This window comes from Tachysurus fulvidraco, chromosome 12, assembly GCF_022655615.1.
Source record: "Tachysurus fulvidraco isolate hzauxx_2018 chromosome 12, HZAU_PFXX_2.0, whole genome shotgun sequence".
Taxonomy (NCBI): Eukaryota; Metazoa; Chordata; class Actinopteri; order Siluriformes; family Bagridae; genus Tachysurus; species Tachysurus fulvidraco.
Genome location: NC_062529.1, coordinates 3,143,358 through 3,163,454, shown reverse-complemented (window position 1 = coordinate 3,163,454; position 20,097 = coordinate 3,143,358). Strand labels below are relative to the sequence as shown.

The 20,097-nt window shown below is 36.2% G+C and overlaps 1 protein-coding gene across 1 annotated transcript; it reads left to right on the top strand.

Annotated features, from left to right (window-relative positions):
* Nucleotides 1–776: 776 nt before the first annotated feature.
* Nucleotides 777–19,537, top strand: si:ch211-266g18.6. Its single transcript, XM_027160025.2, has 17 exons — nt 777–891; nt 2,300–2,342; nt 4,216–4,572; nt 5,455–5,600; nt 8,812–8,884; nt 10,431–10,476; nt 10,579–10,618; nt 11,252–13,156; nt 13,466–13,536; nt 14,144–14,251; nt 14,484–14,656; nt 15,439–15,535; nt 15,698–15,859; nt 16,101–16,179; nt 17,027–17,132; nt 17,946–18,151; nt 18,955–19,537. Exons 3-17 carry the CDS (start codon nt 4,445–4,447, stop codon nt 19,092–19,094), a joined length of 3,480 nt encoding a protein of 1,159 aa, XP_027015826.2. The 5' UTR covers nt 777–891; nt 2,300–2,342; nt 4,216–4,444; the 3' UTR covers nt 19,095–19,537.
* The last annotated feature ends 560 nt before the right edge of the window (nt 19,538–20,097 follow it).

Below are 20,097 nucleotides of genomic sequence, written 5' to 3'. Positions count from 1 at the left end.
GACTAACGTTATAGATAAAAGCCTCCAGCTCTGACTGAGTCTGTGCTTCTCCGTTCAAATAAAGCAGGCAGCTGATGACGCACTTTTGAAAGACTACAACGCACGCGGGTCAAAGCGAAGTAAAAAAAAAAATCGCTCTTGGATCAAACTAATAAATAATTTTCTTTCCCATCGACGACATGTCCTGCATTTTAACGTAATTTTTATTTTTTATTTATGAAAGTAAAAATTATACTTTTAGTTTTAGGGTGGCTGAGATCACAGACAGGGGGCTGGAGCCACGCTAAAAAAAAGGGCTAGAACTGCCCCTGGCAAGACTACATACATGCAATACAGGGCAGTGTGAGATGAGTGTAGGTGGGAAGGTTATAGGAAACTACAGGGGAAATATAGATGGACACAAGGGGAAACAGACAGTAAGCTGTCAATAATAATAATAATAATAATAATAATAATAATAATAATAATAATAATAATAATAATAATAATAATAGTAATAATAACCACAATAATAATAATAATAATAATAATAATAATAATAATAATAATAATAATAATAATAATAATTGAGCAGAAAATGATCGGGAAAATACAGAGTATGTGGAAAAGTTTTAAAAATACATTTGATAGTAACTCAGTTTCCCAGGGTGCATAATGCAAACTGGCCATCTTGGACTCCATTTCCCAGCAGCCACCACTATTGCCTGGTTAATCCAATTACGCACACCTGTTTTCAGTTTGGAACTAAAATACTAATTGAATGCTGAGATTTACTGCAGAATTGCTATTTATAGTTTAAAACCTGCACATTAAACCGTCACCTTCCTGTATTTAGCTTACAGGAGTGGAGCCCTATGTTGTCTTTGGTTGTTAAAGCCTTTACACTAAAAGGTACTGTGCACTGATATACTTTTCTGCTCTGCATGGTTGTATAGAGTGGTTGTTGAGTTACTGTTGCCTTCCTACCAGATTGACCCAGTCTGGACATTCTCTTCTGACCTTTGTTTGCATTTCTACGGCAAAGCTAGTGCTCACTGGATCGTTATTTTCATTTCTGGGTAATCTATTTAACTTTCAGGAAAATTTCATTTCCAATATGCTCCTTCTAGCCTTTTTTTGGCACCAGCAATCATGCCCCATTTTTATGTTTGATGTAAACTTTTTTCCCTTAAGTTTGTATCCTGTATCTGCCTGATTACGTTATTAGCTGACACTTTAATCACTACTTTTCTAAACTAAAACTTTTTTTTCTTTTTAATCTACAAACTATACCGTTTCAGGGTTGTGGATATCTAGATTTCTAGTTAGAAATCTTGCTTATTTTTCTTGGATCAAAATGGTCTGGACATTTGACTTCATAATCATAATGTGCATAGCATTTTTTAAAAAAAATTTTTTTTATGACCTCTAATTGTCAATATTTGACACTTTATTTGGAGATGAATGCCACCTAGTGGTGTGTGTGTGTGTTTTTTTTTTTTTTTCTCCCCCTCTGGCAAATATACCCATCAAATTATTCTCTCATGGGTCAACATTCAAGCTAGAACTTGCCCCGGTTAAAAATGAGGCCAGAGAACCTTGACTTCAAATCTATTCATGCTTTCTGTCGTTATACTGTATGAATTAAATGATCTCGTGTCTTTTCGATGTGTTTTTTTTATTTTAAAGATGAAAAACATTACATCTGATTGGTTCATCATAATGAGATGACTTCAGGAGCGTCCTGTTTGCTCACTGTAAGGCCTTGTTCGTTTACTTACAGGGTGTGTTGTTGGTGTAGTAGTTCACTAGATAGTGAACAATAACACCGTTATCAGGTGGCAAAGGAGGACTTTATTCATTCTTTCATTCATTTATTTATTTTGAGTTGCACAAGGTCAAGAGTATAAGAAATCAAAGTGACTGAACTTTTACTCATTCATTCACAGCATGGTAGAAAAAGATCGATCTGCTTTTACAGCTTTTTTTAAAAATAAAATAATATAAAAAGGAAAAATGCCTTGCATGTACATGTACTCTTTTTTTTTTTTTCTTTCTTCCAATACCAAATATTGCATCAATTGGGACCACTTGTACTTGGGTGATATACATTAAATAGGCATTGTATAGTCATATTTACTGATGTTACATATTATGTGTTAACTGATTTTTTTTTTTAATATTTAAATTTTAAATATGCATAATGTTTCAAAACTTGACCAATTCTTTCAATATGTGAATTTATTCTTAGACTTTTTTTCTCCCCTCAGAGATTTTGTCTCTTTAAGCTACAACAGAAATGCATTTCTTTTTATTTCAGAGACACTTCAACAACAGAATTCACCAGAGGATATTTCACTGAAGTGAGGCAAGCATCTTTTAAAAACATTCATTTTCTTTTCTGTTCTTTCCGGCACTCTATTAAAAGAATGAAATCCTTTATAAATGCTTATAAAGTATCAAAGATGATGGATGTACAGTGGTGTGAAAGTGTTTGCCCCCTTTCTGATTTTTTTTATTTTTTGCATGTTTGTCACACATTTAATGTTTCAGATCCTCAAACAAATTTAAATATGAGTCAAAGATAACACAAACACCAACATGCAGTTTTTAAATGAAGGTTTTTATTATTAAGGGAAAATAAAATCCAAACCCCCTTGGCCCTGTGTGAAAGTGTTTGACCTCCTGTTAAAATATAACTGTAGTTTATCACCTGAGTTCAATGACAAAGTGAAGTAGACCAAAAGATCCTCAAAAGCTACTCATCATGCCGAGATCCAAAGAAATTCATGAACAAATGAAAAAAAGTAATTAATTAGTGAGATCTCTGTCTTGAAATGGTTATAAAGCCATTTCTAAAGCTGTGGAACTCCAGCGAACTACAGTGTGAGCCATTATCCACAAATGGTGAAAACATGGAACGGTGGTGAACCTTCCCAGGAGTGATCGGCTGACCAAAATTACTCCAACAACACAGTCACGACTCTTCCAAGATGTCACAAAAGACCCCACAATAACATTCAAAGAACTGCAGGCCTTACTTGCCTCAGTTAGGGTCAGTGTTCATGACTCATAAGACAGAGACTGGGGAAAAAATGGCATCATGGCAGAGTCCCGAGATGAAAACTGCTGCTGAACGAAAAGAACATAAAGGCTGGTTTCAGTTTTGTCTGAAACATCTTCATCTTCAAAACATATTGATGATCCCCAAAACTATTGGGAAAATACTCTGTACCAAAGAATCCTGAAGGACAATGTGAGGCCATGTTTTCGTGACCTCAAGCTGAAGCAAACTTGGGTTCTGCAGCAGGACAATGATCCAAAACACACCAGCAGGTCCACCTCTGAAGTCCTGACCTGAATCCTATTGAGATAATCTGGCATGACCTTAAAAAGGCGGTTCATGCTCAAAAACTCTCCAATATGGCTGCTTTACTACAATTCTGCAAAGATGAGTGGACCAAAATTCCTCCACAGCGAGGTAACAGACTCATTGCAAGTTATCACAAATGCTTAACCAGTGCAACCAGTTATTAGGTTTAGGGAGGACACACTTGAGCACAGGACCATGTAGGATTGGACTTTGTTTTCCCTTAATAATAAAAACCTTCATTTAAAAACTGCATGTTGTGTTTACTTGTTATCTTTGACTAATATTTAAATTTGTTTGATCTGAAACATTAAAATGTGACAAACGTGCAAAAACAAAAAAAATCAGAAAGGGACAAACACTTTTTCACACCACTGTATGCTTATGTAAATAAACAGGTTAAATACATGTACAGTATGTGGATACAGTCCTCTTCATGTATCTTTGTTATACTGTACATGTCCAACAGATTCAAGGCAGGGTTGCCAGGTATCTCAGAATCTGCCCCGAAAGACCTGGAACTACCCCTACAACCTGAGACATTTTTCTTTGTCAGTGGGGAAATAAGTTCATGTGTGTGTGTGCATACTATCGCACCATCCCTACTTTTCTGCCCCATTGTAGACACTTTAAAGAAAAAGTTTCTATAGTTACACTTTGCATTTGTTAGTCATAGTAAAAAATAAACTGTAGTGTGTTGCTTACATAGGAAAAGGAAGGAATAAGATGTTTGAGGATGTCAGATAAAATCTCTCTTGATTCCAGCTTTGGCCTTGATAATTTGAGGCTGGAGTCGTAGTTTCGTTTTTAATACTGTACTTAAAATACACCAAATGCACTGAGGTGAGTTTTACTTTCTCCCACAGGTGCAGTTTACTTTCTAAACCACTGATATGTCAGAGAAGCTACATGGGTGTTAATGTGTGACCGGAGACTTGGCAGAGGAGTGGCGAGTGTGCATGAACACACACACACACACACACACACACACACACACACACACACACACACCAAACACTCGGAGAACCACTAGACTCTAAGAGGAACAGCAGTACACATCTATCTGCAGTTCTCCTGAAAAAGGTCTGTTCCAGGATGAAAGCTTCTAAAGACGCCACCATATTTATTGACCTGAGCTTTCTTTCTTCTGAGGAGGAAGCGGTTATTCACAAAGTGCTTCTCAGAGACGAGGATTTGAAAAAGCACGAGATTGGACGTGTAAGGTGAGCGGCTGCACCCAGCTCTGGTTTCAGTAGCAGGTTTAAACGAAGGAATAAGGATTCGAGTTGTTTTTTTCTTTTTGCATACTTTTATGCTCGATCTGTCAGTATGGGAATTTTCCGTTTAAATGGCAACGTTCATGTCATGACAGGAAGAGCAGGAATTTTGCCTGAATGCAGTTGAAATTGATTGAAGTTCAAAAATAATGTGTGGAACAGAATATAGAACAAAACACACACACACACACACACACGAAGTCTAATAATCATCAATCTTTGAAATGTCAATCTTTGAATTGTATTTCATGGCTTTTATTGCTTGATACACTTAGTTAAATTAGGAACATATAAGAAAAATAGATACTTGCATTAATTTATTGTTTAACTTATTAGGAGTACCTGCACACCCATGCAGTTATCTAATCAGCCAATCAGGTGGCAGTAGCTCAGTGTATACAATTCTAAAGAAACAGGTCAAGAACTTAGGTTAAGGTTCATATAGGAATAAAGAAAAGGTCTGATGTGTGACCGTAACCATGGCATCAGAAAAAAAAAAAAAACTGCTGATCTTTTGGGATTTTACACAGAATTGGTAAGTCTGTAGGCTGAAACACTATTTGGTGATAGGGATCAGATGAAAATGACCAGACTGGTCTACAGGAAGTCTACAGCAACTCAAATATACTCCATGGTGAGTAGATGGTGCAGATGAGATGGTACAGGCTGTTCCTAATAAAGTGGACAATACAGTTTGTGTATAAAATGGAGCACTGCTCCAATGTCGTAATCACCTTGAAAAAAAGTTAATGTTTTTCCCTCTTAAACTTGAAGTAGGTTTTGTGACACTGAATGCCGTTAATCCAGCTGAAGTTCTGTTTACACCAGGAAGCTGAGGGAGTTGGTCCCAGACCCCAAGGAGCTGAAGGTTTTATCAGGCGAATGGTTCGAAGATCTCAAGTCAAAGCGCTACGGACGCCAGCCGCACGTCTCGGCCGTAGTCCGCTCATCTATGAGATGGAAGAAATCAGCAGGTATTTGAGATTGTCTTCAAAAGATTTATGCTTGAAATGTCTCACAGGCATTGATGCTTATGCTTAGAACAAGACAAAGCTCTGAGCTTCAGCTTTTAATTGTCTCCTGGGATTTTACCCAGAATGTATGGAATAAAAACACTGTCAATAATAATCGTACGTAATTCAAAGCATTTGTGTGTAAATTTAAATTTTGCGGAGTTGGATCCCAAAATCTACGGCCACGACAGTTTACAGATACGAGATTTTGTGTGTTTGTTCAAATACAACTCCAAAATGTACGACTATGACAGTTTACAGACACGACAGTTTACAGACACAACGCTTGTTTTCACGACGCCTCTTTTTCACACACGAAAACGGTCTGCGAAACAACTGTCAAAAATACGTCATCACGTTCACAGGCATTACTATCCGAGGGAAGATGAATCGATATGAATCGAAGATGAAGTGCGCATGCGCCCCGCCCTCTTTTAAACCACTGGCGCCGAAATGGCGGATCAGCAGCCAATCGCTCACTCATCGTCTCGGGTAAGTTGGTTTTTCCTTCCAAATTCGGACATGTTTAAGGGTTATTTATCACTAATAACAGAGAGGAGTAATATTACAGAGATAGGTTAACTATAGTAAGTAAGATTAGCTCTCAGAGTAAGGTTACATTAGGTGCTTAAAGAATACAGCTGTTTAGGAGGTCATCACTGCAGTCTGTAGCGTGATGAGATAGGCCTACATAAAAGACACCCACACCTCACACCTAGCCATTTCCTGCTGCACTGACTGCCCATTTGACTTGGACCTTCTTTCTTGTGCTGACTGTCCACTGATATTGGACTGGTTCCCCATTTTCTGTTGTCCAACACTTAAGGTGTTGGTCAACATCGACACCAGATTCTGGGCTGAGTGCAAAATGTCACCTAATGGAACCTGATAAACAATAAAATATGACTTTAACACTTAAGCAGTGAACACTTATATTGCATGACCTGTGTATTCCAGTGCATGTACACAGCTGTTAGTAAGTTAACACTTAAAATTGCTAATTCTTTTATGTAGGCCTATCTCATCACGCTACAGACTGCAGTGATGACCTCCTAAACAGCTGTATTCTTTAAGCACCTAATGTAACCTTACTCTGAGAGCTAATCTTACTTACTATAGTTAACCTATCTCTGTAATATTACTCCTCTCTGTTATTAGTGATAACTAACCCTTAAACATGTCCGAATTTGGAAGGAAAAACCAACTTACCTGGGACAATGAGCAGTGTTGTAATGTAACGGAGTAAAAATACTTTGTTACTGTACTTAAGTAGAAATGTCACGTATCTTTACTTTACTTTGCTATTTAAATTTGTCAACGTTTACTCCACTACATTTCTAAGATAAAATGTATACTTTTACTCCGTTATATTTCCACTAAGCATCTTCGTTACTACAAAATAGAATCAGAAGAAATGTGTGTGACTGCAATAAGAGAGGTTTGGTGAATCACTGCTCCTAGATTGCATTGCACGCTGTACGGAGAAGCACAGGTACGCGCAGCGTGCACGCGCAGTCAGAGCTGGAGGCGTTAATGTATAACGTTAATCGGAAAGCTGCAAATACAGCAACCAAAAGCAGTGAAATTTCACTATTCTTATTACCAGAGTTGTAGCACAAATGTTTATTAATGACTGCATTCATCGGACACACAGTTTGTAGAGAATACACACATACATGGACTGATTTGATTCAAGACTGGCATCCTTACATCATGCATAAAATTTTAGTGTCCACTTTTGCCATTTAATAATACCATAACTTTTGGCTTACTATGTAGTCATATAACATATAAAACTCTTCTTGTTTTAAATTCTCACTGAGGGCTAAAAACCCTAAAGATGAAACCCTAGAACTGCCCCTGCTCTTATGCCTACCGAAAATCACCGAAATTTTACTTTTTACTTTTACTTCAAATACTACATTAAATATCAGAAAATGACGATACTTGAGTACAGTAAATATCAGATACTTTAAGACTTTTGAGTAGTATTCTAAAAGGTGACTTTCACTTCTACCGAAGTCTTTTTCTAGTACGATACTTGTACTTTTACTCAAGTATTGCTTTCTAATACTTTATATAACACTGACGATGAGTGAGCGCTTGGCTGCTGAGCCGCCATTTTTTCCGCCAGTGGTTTAAAAGAGGGCAGGGCGCATGTGCACTTCGTGGAATCGATTCATCTTCCCTCGGATAGTAATGCCTGTGAACGTGATGACGTATTTTTGACAGTTGTTTCGCAGACCGTTTTCGTGTGTGAAAAAGAGGTGTTGTGAAAACAAGCGTTGTGTGTGTAAACTGTCATAGTCGTACATTTTGGAGTTGTATTTGAAAATGGGGAACCAGTCCAATATCAGTGGACAGTCAGCACAAGAAAGAAGGTCCAAGTCAAATGGGCAGTCAGTGCAGCAGGAAATGGCTAGGTGTGAGGTGTGTGTGTCTTTTATGTAGGCCTATCTCATCACGCTACAGACTGCAGTGATGACCTCCTAAACAGCTGTATTCTTTAAGCACCTAATGTAACCTTACTCTGAGAGCTAATCTTACTTACTATAGTTAACCTATCTCTGTAATATTACTCCTCTCTGTTATTAGTGATAAATAACCCTTAAACATGTCCGAATTTGGAAGGAAAAACCAACTTACCCGAGACGATGAGTGAGCGCTTGGCCGCTGATCCGCCATTTCGGCGCCAGTGGTTTAAAAGAGGGCAGGGCGCATGCGCACTTCGTGGAATCGATTCATCTTCCCTCGGATAGTAATGCCTGTGAACGTGATGACGTATTTTGACAGTTGTTTCGCAGACCGTTTTCGTGTGTGAAAAAGAGGCGTCGTGAAAACAAGCGTTGTGTGAGTAAACTGTCATAGTCGTACATTTTGGAGTTGTATTTGAACAAACACACAAAATCTCGTATCTGTAAACTGTCGTGGCCGTAGATTTTGGGATCCAACTCCACAAAATTAAAATTTACACACAAATGCTTTGAATTACGTACGATTATTATTGACAGTGTTTTTATTCCATAGAATGGTGCAACAAACATTGTGCTTTTTATTGTGTTCACGCTTAATATCAACAAATAAGTTGCCTTCAGTAATCTTTTTGTTAAGCCAAATGAACGCACACAAAAAAGTCACGCTACAGTATGTCTCCTGCTGCTTGTCGTTCCAGACCATAAACCGAATCCCTTCCTGAATGCTGTGCTCGAGGATAAAGATGATGAAAAGAACAAGACTCGCCCAGAGTAAGGCGATATATACTCTGTGTGTGTGTATATGTATGTGTGTGTATATATATATATATATATATATATATATATATATATATATATATATATATATATATTAGTTATTTGACCTTGCATGCCGCAAAGCGAGACAGAGAAAGATCGAAACGCACCACCCACTGTAAACACACAGGGTGTGTGCTGTATTAATCATTAACACTGAAACTCAACACACAGGCCACTAAGAGTTCTAAACTATACAGATATCATTTAATATTCAGATGTTATATAGATATTAATAATGACAGAATTCCTGCTCTAATTTCTAATATAGCTGTATATACAACACGCACCACACACAGTGTACTGTATGTTATTATCCAGGCTAATATCTACACCCAGAGAAATTCCCTGGATGTCTCTGAATTTTTTTACTCATGGTTCGCGGCCCTGATTTGTCTATGTGGTATGTCACGTAACTCAAGTGAATTTTAATTTAAAGTGTTGGTAAATTATTATTACTAGAGCTCAAATTCTTGACTTGGATGGAAAAATGTGCAATCTGGACCCTTAATCTCCGCCCACTTTTCCTATTTCTTGCCGCTAATTTGAATATTCCTCTTTCACTAACGCTGATTTTCTTCATAATCATATTTATGCACATGCTGATAAATTCCAAAGCAAATCGAACAGATGGTTTACTTTTAGTGAGCTGACACTCACAAAGCTTCAAAAAAGCAAAACTCAGAGTTGAAACTGACAAAATGGGATTAAACTCAATGTACCTCGATGTGGTACGCACTAAATTCCAGTAATGCAGCTCAGCCATTGCAGTGAGTCGTCCACAATAGACGCACAATAACTCTAACACACAGGTTCCGTTAAATAATCTGTGTATGTAATTAAAATAAATTAGCAGTTTAAATGACCGTACATAAAATATACTGTACATAATTAGTCACCTGACACTCTGTAACAGTTATAATTCAACATTAATAAACCATCTCCTTCATATTTAGTACACGTTCAGCAATGTGGAGAAAGTTAAAACCTGTACTGATTGGTAAACCCCATGCCTGGATGAATCAATGTTTAACGCATTTTAATTCATGTCTACAAAGAAGAATATTTAAGAACAACTTAATAAACATGTTCACGTAGTCATGGCTTGAGTAAACATTAGTCAGCGCAGGAGTATTTAGTTACAGTAGCATTTAATCCAACGCCAATTGTCTACTATTGCTCCTTTGTTAACATTGTACAGTTTATCGATGCTTAATTTCATAGTTTTTTATTATTTCAAGCTGTTAGTGATACTCAGCATTATCATTTCCTGACTTCTCATAACTTACATCATCGCCTAAGTGTTTGAGTCTTGGCTTCATCCACTATACTTACATTACATTAAAAGAAGAGCATCAGTTATTAAAATTATTTAAAAAAAAAAATGTATAAATGTAATTACTTTTTTTTCCTTCCTTCCATCCTTCTCTCTCTCTCTCTCCCTCCCTTCCGTGCATCCTTCTTTCTCTTTCTATTCCTTCTTTTTTTTCTTTCTTTCTAGTGTATCTACTGACCCCCGATTGATCCACCCAGCTCTCAGTGTGCAGGTTTGTCACTCTTCATTTTCTTTTCTTGCACATATTTCTCAACGTTCTCTCAGCAATTTTCCTTTCCCAACACCTTTTCCTTTCCTTGACTGACGGCTACAGGTGCAGCAGGAAAACAAAGATGAAGCCATAATTTTAGAAGGTGAGTTTCTGCATTTATTCAGTGATGCAAAATAAAATATATTTCTCAGGTTATTTGGATGTGCACTCTTTACAAATTTCCTGACAATAAAATACCCATTAAGATTAAGCCTCTTTTTCTAGAATTGCAACCTACAAGCAAATTTAAAAAATATTTAGCTATGAATATGTAAAATTTGTGAATTTTTATTTGTGCAATGTTTATTTTTAAGTAGACTTCTTTCTACTTCTTTCTAATGACCAACTTTACATTTTATCGTTTTATCACCTTATCGTTCTTAAACATCAGTCTCTCTTATTGTTCCTTGAAGTTCGGAATGAAAAATAATCCCATGTTACTTATGTATGATTGTTACGAAATGTTGACACTGGGGACTCCTTCCATAAATGTTCCATAAATGAGGAACGTTCCACATAAATGAGGAACGTTCCATAAAAGAGGAACGTTCCACATAAATGAGGAACGTCTAGTTTCTGTGTAACTTGTTACTATAGACATGACCTTAGAATTAATTTTTGAGAATGAATCTCTTGGCCAATCAGAACTGAGAATTCAGAGAATTGTTATAGTATAAAATGCAACATAATTTTGACTTTTATTTTTGTCTTTAACCATTACTCTAATATTTTTCAGAGCCCCCTGGAGTTAAACCAAATAGTCCTGTCTTTAAAGTCATTGAAGCAGGATGTCAATCAGGACCACAAATTCAAGAACAATCACCTCTTGTTGAACCTCCGAAACTAGAGTCTATGCAGGAGCTGAAGATAAAACCTGCCTTTACAAATGAAATCAATACAAATACCTCGGGTACCGATAAAACAACGCTGAAAGAGGATTTGATTGTGGAGACCAGGTTGGAGACCAGACCCAAACAGACAGATGAAAATACGTCTAGAAATTTCGAGATACGGCCTTTTAGCAAAGCACAGGAAACCTCAAATTGGGAAATATGTCAATTTGGCAGTGAAGCTGATGAGTCCAAAGAGCCCCAGTCAAAAGTTGAGGTTGTCAAAATCAACTCTATCAACAGTACAGAAACAAAACAGAGCAGAAAGCAGAACAATCCCAGACCCGAAATGGTGATGAACTCTGGATTTGCATTCAAAGAAGAATTTCCATCTCCGATACCAAAGAGAAGATCTGGTAACAAAATCAGTGTCATGAACATCACCACAAAGCAAACAACTCCAGCAAGGATAGAAGAGTTAAGTAGAGATTTAAACAGAAAGGACGATCCAGGTATACTTGAGAATTCAAAAATAGATCCAGTTTATAATGTAAACACACCGGAGCAAGAAAAGAAACAGCCTGTCCAGGAAATCATAGTCACCGACTTTAGACAAAGATCTCCAACCAAGATGGAGAAGATAAGTATTGATTTAGATGTAGAAAAGAATCCAGATTTTCGTGAAGGCTCAGTTAATAATGTGAACACACCAAAATGTTCCATTTTGAATCAGAGTTTAGATCCAGTGCAGAAAGGAAATGAAAGAGTTGCTGAGGAAATCATAGTCACTGACTTTAAACAAAGCTCTCCAACAAAGATGATGGAATTAAGTATTGATTTAGATGTGGAAAAGAATCCAGATTTTCTCGAAGGCGCAGTTAATAATGTGAACACACCGCGTGTTAACTGGGACCAAAAGAGTTTAGATCCAGTACAGAAAGGAAAGGAAAGATCTGCTGAAGAAATTGTGACCGTTGGCTTCAGACAAAGATCTCCAACAAAGATGGAGGAGTTAAGTATTGATTTAGATGTGGAAAAGAATCCAGATTCTTGTGAAGGCCCGGTTAACACACCAAAATTTGTTAACTGGGACCAAAAGAGTTTAGATCCAGTACAGAAAGGAAAGGAAAGGTCTGTTGAAGAAATTGTGACCGTTGGCTTCAAACAAAGATCTCCAACAAAGATGGAGGAGTTAAGTATTGATTTAAATATGGAAAAGAATCCAGATTTTATTGAAGGCCCAATTAATAATGTAAACACACCAAATATTGCCAATTTGGACCAGAGTTTAGATCCAGTGCAAAAAGGAAATGAAAGAGTTGTTGAGGAAGTCCTAGTCACCGACTTTAAAAAAAGATCTCCAACAAAGGAGGAATTAATTGTTGATTTAAACGTGGAAGCAACTACAGACTTTGTGGAGGATTTAAACACGGGACCAGTTCACGAGGACGTCCATAAAAATGTGAATAGATTAAAGGACACTGACCGAGATGAGCTGCAAGAATCAGTTGCTGGAGGAAAAGGAGTCTTTGATGTGGAATTGAGGAAGTCTGCAAACACTAATCAAAAGGATTCAGTGGAGATTGAAGAAATCGGTGAAACAGAACGAGAAGGTTGTTTTCTAGACAGGGAGGATGAATGTTGGATCTCTGAAAGCGATATTTTAGCCAGCGTTTATGCGCGTGCCATTAGGCCCAAATCAGGTGTGTCGAAAACAACTTTGGCACAAGAGTCAGCCCAAACGTCTGCAGACGTGATTCCGACTATAGTGATCATGCCGTCTGAATCTGAAGAGATGAAAGAAGTGAGGCGTAAGTAGATTATTTTAGAAGAAAATCCAGCAAATTCTCCATCTCTCTCTCTTCTTTTCTTGTATTGTTGTTAGCATACCGTTTCCCTCCCTCGCTCTATAAGAGTGTTCTTTCTTTGTGTAGATCCACTATATCATGTTCCCCCCCACATTCACAAGCTAAAGCGTTGAATTACTCTACTCTATCTGACAATCCAGTAGAAGCCTCTCAGCTCTGACACACCTGCTATGACATTAGCCCTCTTTTTCCTCCTACTTTACCTCTTTTAAATGAACACCGTTAACGATATCATCTGTTTTCCTTTCAAAGCTGTAAAGAATGAGACGCCCGGCCCTGAAGCACTTGTTGAGGTCGGAAAACCTGGCACAGATACCTGGGAGGTTGGTTTTTATTTCCACATGACGTATTGACATTACACTTTAATGTCTTGCAACTTTGTATATATGAAGGGGGGCCCGGTGGTTTAGTAGTTAGCATGTTCGCCTCACAACACCAGGGTTGGGGGTTCGATTCCCGCCTCCGCCTTGTATGTGTGGAGTTTGCATGATCTCCTCGGAGGTTTCCTCCGGGTACTCCGGTTTCCTCCCCCTGTCCAAAGACATGCATGGTAGGTTGATTGGCATCTCTGGAAAATTGTCCGTAGTGTGAGTTTGCGTGAGTGAATGAGAGTGTGTGTGTGTGTGCCCTGCGATGGGTTGGCACTCCGTCCAGGGTGTATCCTGACTTGATGCCCGATGACGCCTGAGATAGGCACAGGCTCTCCGTGACCCGAGGTAGTTCAGATAAGCAGTAGAAAATGAATGAACTTATATGCATGACATATACTTAAATGGCTTTAAAAAGAATAAAGCAGTTTTTCGTTCATATTCAGACCTTTGGTTTGGTTTGGTTTAGTTCCTCTGTTGATTAGAGATTTTCTGTACAAATTCGTTCTTGATATTTTGGGAAACTTTGCTAATGACATTTCCCATTGTAACCCATCTTCAGGATGAAGGAGTGGATTCGGACGAAGACAGCAGCTCAGCGTCCAGCCACGACTCAGATTTGTCATTAAAAAGGGGCCCGTTTTCCGCCAGTACACTTTCTGTTACAGAGGTGAGGCACATAAAGTCAAGTCCTGTAACAAGATTACACGACTTTTTAAAAATTCGTTTACTTCATTCTTTAAGAACATCTCATTTCAATGGTCATATGCTAAGGTTTAAGCCATTTTAATTTCTGTGTAAATTAAATTATGTGTAACTTGAGCCATTTTAAACAAGTATGTTACTCCCTGATAATTCAGAAGTTGGGTATTGTAAGTTGCATGCCGTACTGTCTTTCCTAGCGCACTGCCAGTCTGCTGAGCGTCTACAGCGATGCCGGAGACTTCGGGAGCATAGCTGTGCAGGGATCGGTGGAGTTCGCTATAATGTACAGTCCTCTTGGAGAGCTTGTCATTATGGTGGAGCAGTGTCAGGATCTGGCCATCGCAAACCCACGCAAACAACGCACAGACCCGTGAGTCTAGCAAACTAACTCTAACACGTTACCTTGGAAGTCAAACAACATTTGTTTGTTTGTTTGTTTTTCAAAGACTGAACCTTTTCAGCAACTCGATCACTACAACATAACAGCAGATGATCAGTCATTAGTAATTAAGACAGTCTATAGAAATAATTAATGACAAAAATGATGTCAATACTTGGGTGTACAGAATGTTCTGCATATTCAGAGACGGGTTATGTGGCTGCTTAAGTTGATTTCTCTATCAAATATAGAAATATTTATTAATATTTTCTGCTCTAAATTGAAGCTTATCCTTCATGTCATGGGCATGTTTACAGGAGAGCAACTTAACAAAGATCAGATTTATTTTTATTCGTTTGACTCAAAATAACAAAACTGTAGTCCCTAAAGCCCACACTTGAATATAATTGACTTATACATGCCTTTTTATTTTAACTGATGTTTCAATTAAAATATAATTAGCTAAGCTAAGTGACCAAAATATTAAAATATAGCAAAACAATAGCATGTGCTGCATCAAGTGCTATTTTATAGGTTGCTGAATACTGAAGGAGGAAGTCGTATTGTTACACACAGATAATGTTAATAATCCGAACTAGGAGGTTAGAAAATTAACTTAAGCTCATGCCTAACCTGAAAATGACAAAATATTTAAGTCTACATATTTTGCAGGTTTCTTCAGCGTGATTTCCATTTATAGCTTTCTAAAGCTACGTAAATTTATTATCGATACAAAAGGCTAACATTTTATGTCTTTGCTATAAATCTGTCAGATACGTGAAGACGTACCTCTATCCAGACAAGAGAAGCAAGAGGAAAACTTCCATCAAGAAGCGTACAGTGAATCCAGTCTATGTTGAATCGTTAAGAGTGCGTTCCTTTATTCCTCCGTTCAGTTATGCACCTGAATTTCCAGTTATTGTGTCGCTCTGCAGTTTACGACTTATCCTGTTCCTCACTGTCTGATTTAATACAGTACATTCTTATATAGAGTTGCTTTAATGTACCATTATTTATTTATCCTCTATACAGTATAAAGTAAAACGTGAAGAATTACATGGAAAAACTCTGAATTTATCCGTATGGCACAATGACTCCCGGGGCAGAAATGCCTTTTTGGGTCAGGTTGAGATCAATCTGAAGCACTGGGACTGGAAACATGAGGCGCTCACATGGTACAACCTCCAACCAAAGGTATGTGTATCAGAATCAGGGGTTTTAAACCTTTATTTAAAAGACTTCTCAGTCTTGAATTTGTCTTTTTTTTTTAAACCCTCATATGTCACACTGTAACGTCAATACAAATACATTTTCAACATCAATTCAACAAATCATTTCTATACTGCTATGCTTTCTGTTGTCCTACTCCTTTTTTTTTCTTTGCTTTTAACGGTTTCCTTTTATTAATGTTTCATTATTTTGTTATTTATTACAGAATGTAGATAATCAGGAGTCGCAGGAATATCGAGGCGTTTTATGTGTCTCGCTGAAATACATGCCATCGGAAGCCACAGGTAAATTTAAATAAAAAAACAATTGATCTTATATGAAATGTATTTTTTAAAACTCAAGAAATAGAATTTTTTAACACCTTTATAGTACGTGAAGTAGATTTATTGTTTCCCAATTTAATAAAACATTTTTTTAAATAAAATAAGTTCACTTTTATTTTCTATTCAGTATAAATTATAAATGTGTAATTATTATAATGTACTGATTTATTATAATATTTTCCTAACATTTCTATTGCAAATTCTAAATATTTAGAATGAATCACACCTATATGTATAATAAATAAATAAATAGTTAAGTATTATGAAGTACTGATTTAATAATATATTAATGTTTATCCAAATTTTACAATTATCTTATTAACTAAATATTTTGTATTAGTGAGATTTATCCTCTTTCCTAATTTTAATAATAATAATGATTATAAAATATACTAAATAAATTTCAACTCGTTTTTTTTCCTGTTTATTATAAATTTATAAAAATATAATTATTATAAAGAACTGATTTATTAACATTTTTTTAGCATTGTTTATGCAAAACTTTATCTTTACTATTTATGTAACAACCTATGATAAATAATTAAGTTAATTAATAATTAAGTATTATAAAGTACTGATTTATTTTAATAATATATTAACATTTTAATGCAAATTTTTAATTTATCCTATTAACTAAATATTTTCTGATATATTAGTAAGGTAAGTTTGTACTATTTTTTTTTCTATTCATAACAAAATAATGAATGTATAATTATAAATCACTCATTTATTTTGGTTTTAAATTAATCATTTGAACGTCTCACAGCAAAGAGCCAGTAATTGTAGTTTTGCAATGGCGTCTCTGTAGGAGGGTCTAAACTCAGCCAGGCTAAGGGAGAGATTCACATCTGGCTTCGTGAGGCGAGGCATCTGCGTCGTCTGAAGGCCCAAGGAGTCGACTCCTTCGTCAAGTGGTAAGTGAAAGATTTCCATCTCCATTAAACAGCCGTGATTTAGGATCCAGCTTCAACGCATCGTGTGTCACCCGGGTGGCAGCCGGAAACTAAATATGGTGTTTGTTTAAAGGGCAAATGCAAACACTGACTTTAGCACTGAATAGAGAGGCCTGGTAGCCTGTTTGCACAGTGCTCTTATACTGTAATCCTTCACAGTCCTGACAGCAAGAATCCATGTAGAGCATATTATGTGATAAATTATGTCACAATATGATGTGAGAGATGTCTTTTCCACATACATGAGCTCACAGGACCCAGCGATTGATTAGTGTCACTGGGATTGATCGAGAGAGTAAACCTACAGTACCATCATTCTGAGAGCACGATCAGCTAGGCTGTTTGGACCAAAGCATCGTCAAGGAGAACGATCTCCAGATATGATACTGCAAACACATTTAAGTTTTTAGTTTTATCTTGCATGATATTTTTCTAAATATATATATATGTGTGTGTGTGTTTTAATATTTTTAAAATAAATCGAGCTGAATCTTTTTTATTAGATTGTTTTTTATTTAAAATGTTTTTTTTTTAAAAACCCTGCATTTTCTATCAATGGTGTTTATAGAAATAATAATAATAATAATAATAATAATAATAATAATAATAATAATGAAAAGGATTATGAAATCACACAGGACAAAAATTTTGGTTTGGTAACATTTTGTTAATCGATTTACTGATTCTTATTTTTATTTATTTGTTTATTTTCTTCCCTGAAAGTCCCACTTTTATGAGTGGCTCAGATTTATAAAGCTATTTTGTTTTATTTAGCTACATGTTACCCGACACAAGTAAGAAGAGTCGCCAGAAGACCCGCGTGATTAAGAAGACGCAAGACCCTGTGTATAACCACACCATGGTGTACGACGGCTTCAGGGCAGGGGAGGTGGGGGAGGCCTGCTGTGAGCTCACCGTGTGGGACAACAACAAACTCTCCAATCAGTTCCTCGGAGGAGTGCGGCTCAGCCTCGGCACAGGTTAACACACTCGCTTGCACTCTATTCCGCCTTTCTGTTCGATTAATATTACAGATTATACCCCAGCGCACTGGACTCCTCAAATCTGATTGGTTGATTGATCAGCAGTAGCTTTAACCAAGTTTACATTTAGTTACCTGTTCTTATGCATTAGTGTAAAGATTTTGTATAGAATTTGCTTTTTTTTCAGTAGGTTTTCCTCTATGGGAAAGTGTACAAATGTCTAGGAATGACTACAATTCTGCATTTCACGTGTTGATATGTCCAGCGATCAATGAATGTCTTTAAAAAAAAAAAAGAGCCTAGCTTGCAATTTTGCTAATTTAAGTAGTTTTCTGAAAAAAAAAAAATCGCAGAAAAAAATTCCAAGTTGCATCAAATCAAAATTTTTGCTGCAACAATCATAAATTCCCTGAAATTATTAAGGAAATGTAAAGATGTCAAACTTTATTTATTTTGTAACAGAAGCTTTTTTTTTTTTTTTGTCTTAATGAGAGAAAAATCTTTTCCACAGCATTACATGTAACAATAAATGGATAAAAATGAGGGTCATTCTTTAATAAATTACTTATTGTAATTGTTGGCAAAATGCTGTGTTGTAAGTAGAATACAACATTTCAGGATCTGCTTTGTGGAAAAATCGTGCATTCATTTTATTTGCGAAAGTGTTCTGTAACTCGACTGGTGGGGTGGGTGAGAAAGCACTCCCCCTAGTGGAGACATGAAATATGTTTTACATGAATGACATCGCAGTTGAACATTGGCTGTTACAGATGTTCTTGCATTTCTCTTTTCATCTTCAGGTCAAAGTTATGGGAAGAAAGTTGACTGGATGGATTCAGAGAATGACGAAGTGGAGATCTGGAAAAAAATGATGGCTAGTCCAAACAGCTGGGTTGAGGCAGAGCTTCCGCTCAGGGCTTCCATGACTCCCAGGAAGTGAGACAGACACTTAAGACCAGCAACAACTGTGTGTGTGGATAATTACATTTTATATATATATATATATATATTTCCAGACAGTTGATTAGATTCTAATTATCTTTGTACATAGTCTAATTCTTTAAAGAATAGAATTATCTGAGCAGATTTGAGTTGAAATCCAACACAAAACCATCACTGGGCAGATTCCTTAAGCAGCTGCATATCAGCAGCTGAGTGGACAATGCTAAGTGGATGTGGACAGATTTGTGTGTAAAATGATTAAATGTGGATGCGAAATACAAATTGCTGTAACATTTTTCAATGAAGTTAGAATCCGATTCTATTCAAATAAAATAATTGTTTAGGAATTTTTTTTGTTTCCCTTCGGTGAAGTTTTCTTGAATACAGTCATGAATAAATTGGTGTAAGGTGCACCTCTGTCCAGCTGAATGATTTACAAGTGTTGTGTTGATCATTAACCAGGTGTGAGAAAGTCCTTCAGGCTGCTTCGCAAACGAAACCCAGATTTAATGTGTAGTGCTTTGATTATAATCGTTTTTGTTTTTTTTTTCTTCAGAGAAATTTCAGTGTTTGAAGCTACATTAAACTAATCAAGAGATGAATATTATTAGTGACAACCAACCACACATTTCCTCACATTTCCTGACATTTATTTTGCTTTTATTTTTTGAACATTTTTTTTTTTAAATAAATTTTTCTTTTTTTTTTCGTTTCGAAATTTAAAGCGTTTTATTTGAATTTAAATGATTAAAAAAAACTTTTTTTTTTACAAAAAAAGAAATTTTCATGCAATTTACATTCTCTTAATATAAATTTTTATACATTTTTATTAGAAAGTTTCCAATGTCTATTTTTTTTAAGTTACATTATTGTTTTATTTTATGTTTCATTTTTTCCTTTTTTTTAAATTAGAAACTTGTTTCTTTCTCTTACTCTTAAATATTATTGTATTTTCTTTATTGTTTCTTTTCTATGGTTTGTATTTTCATTTCTTTATGCTT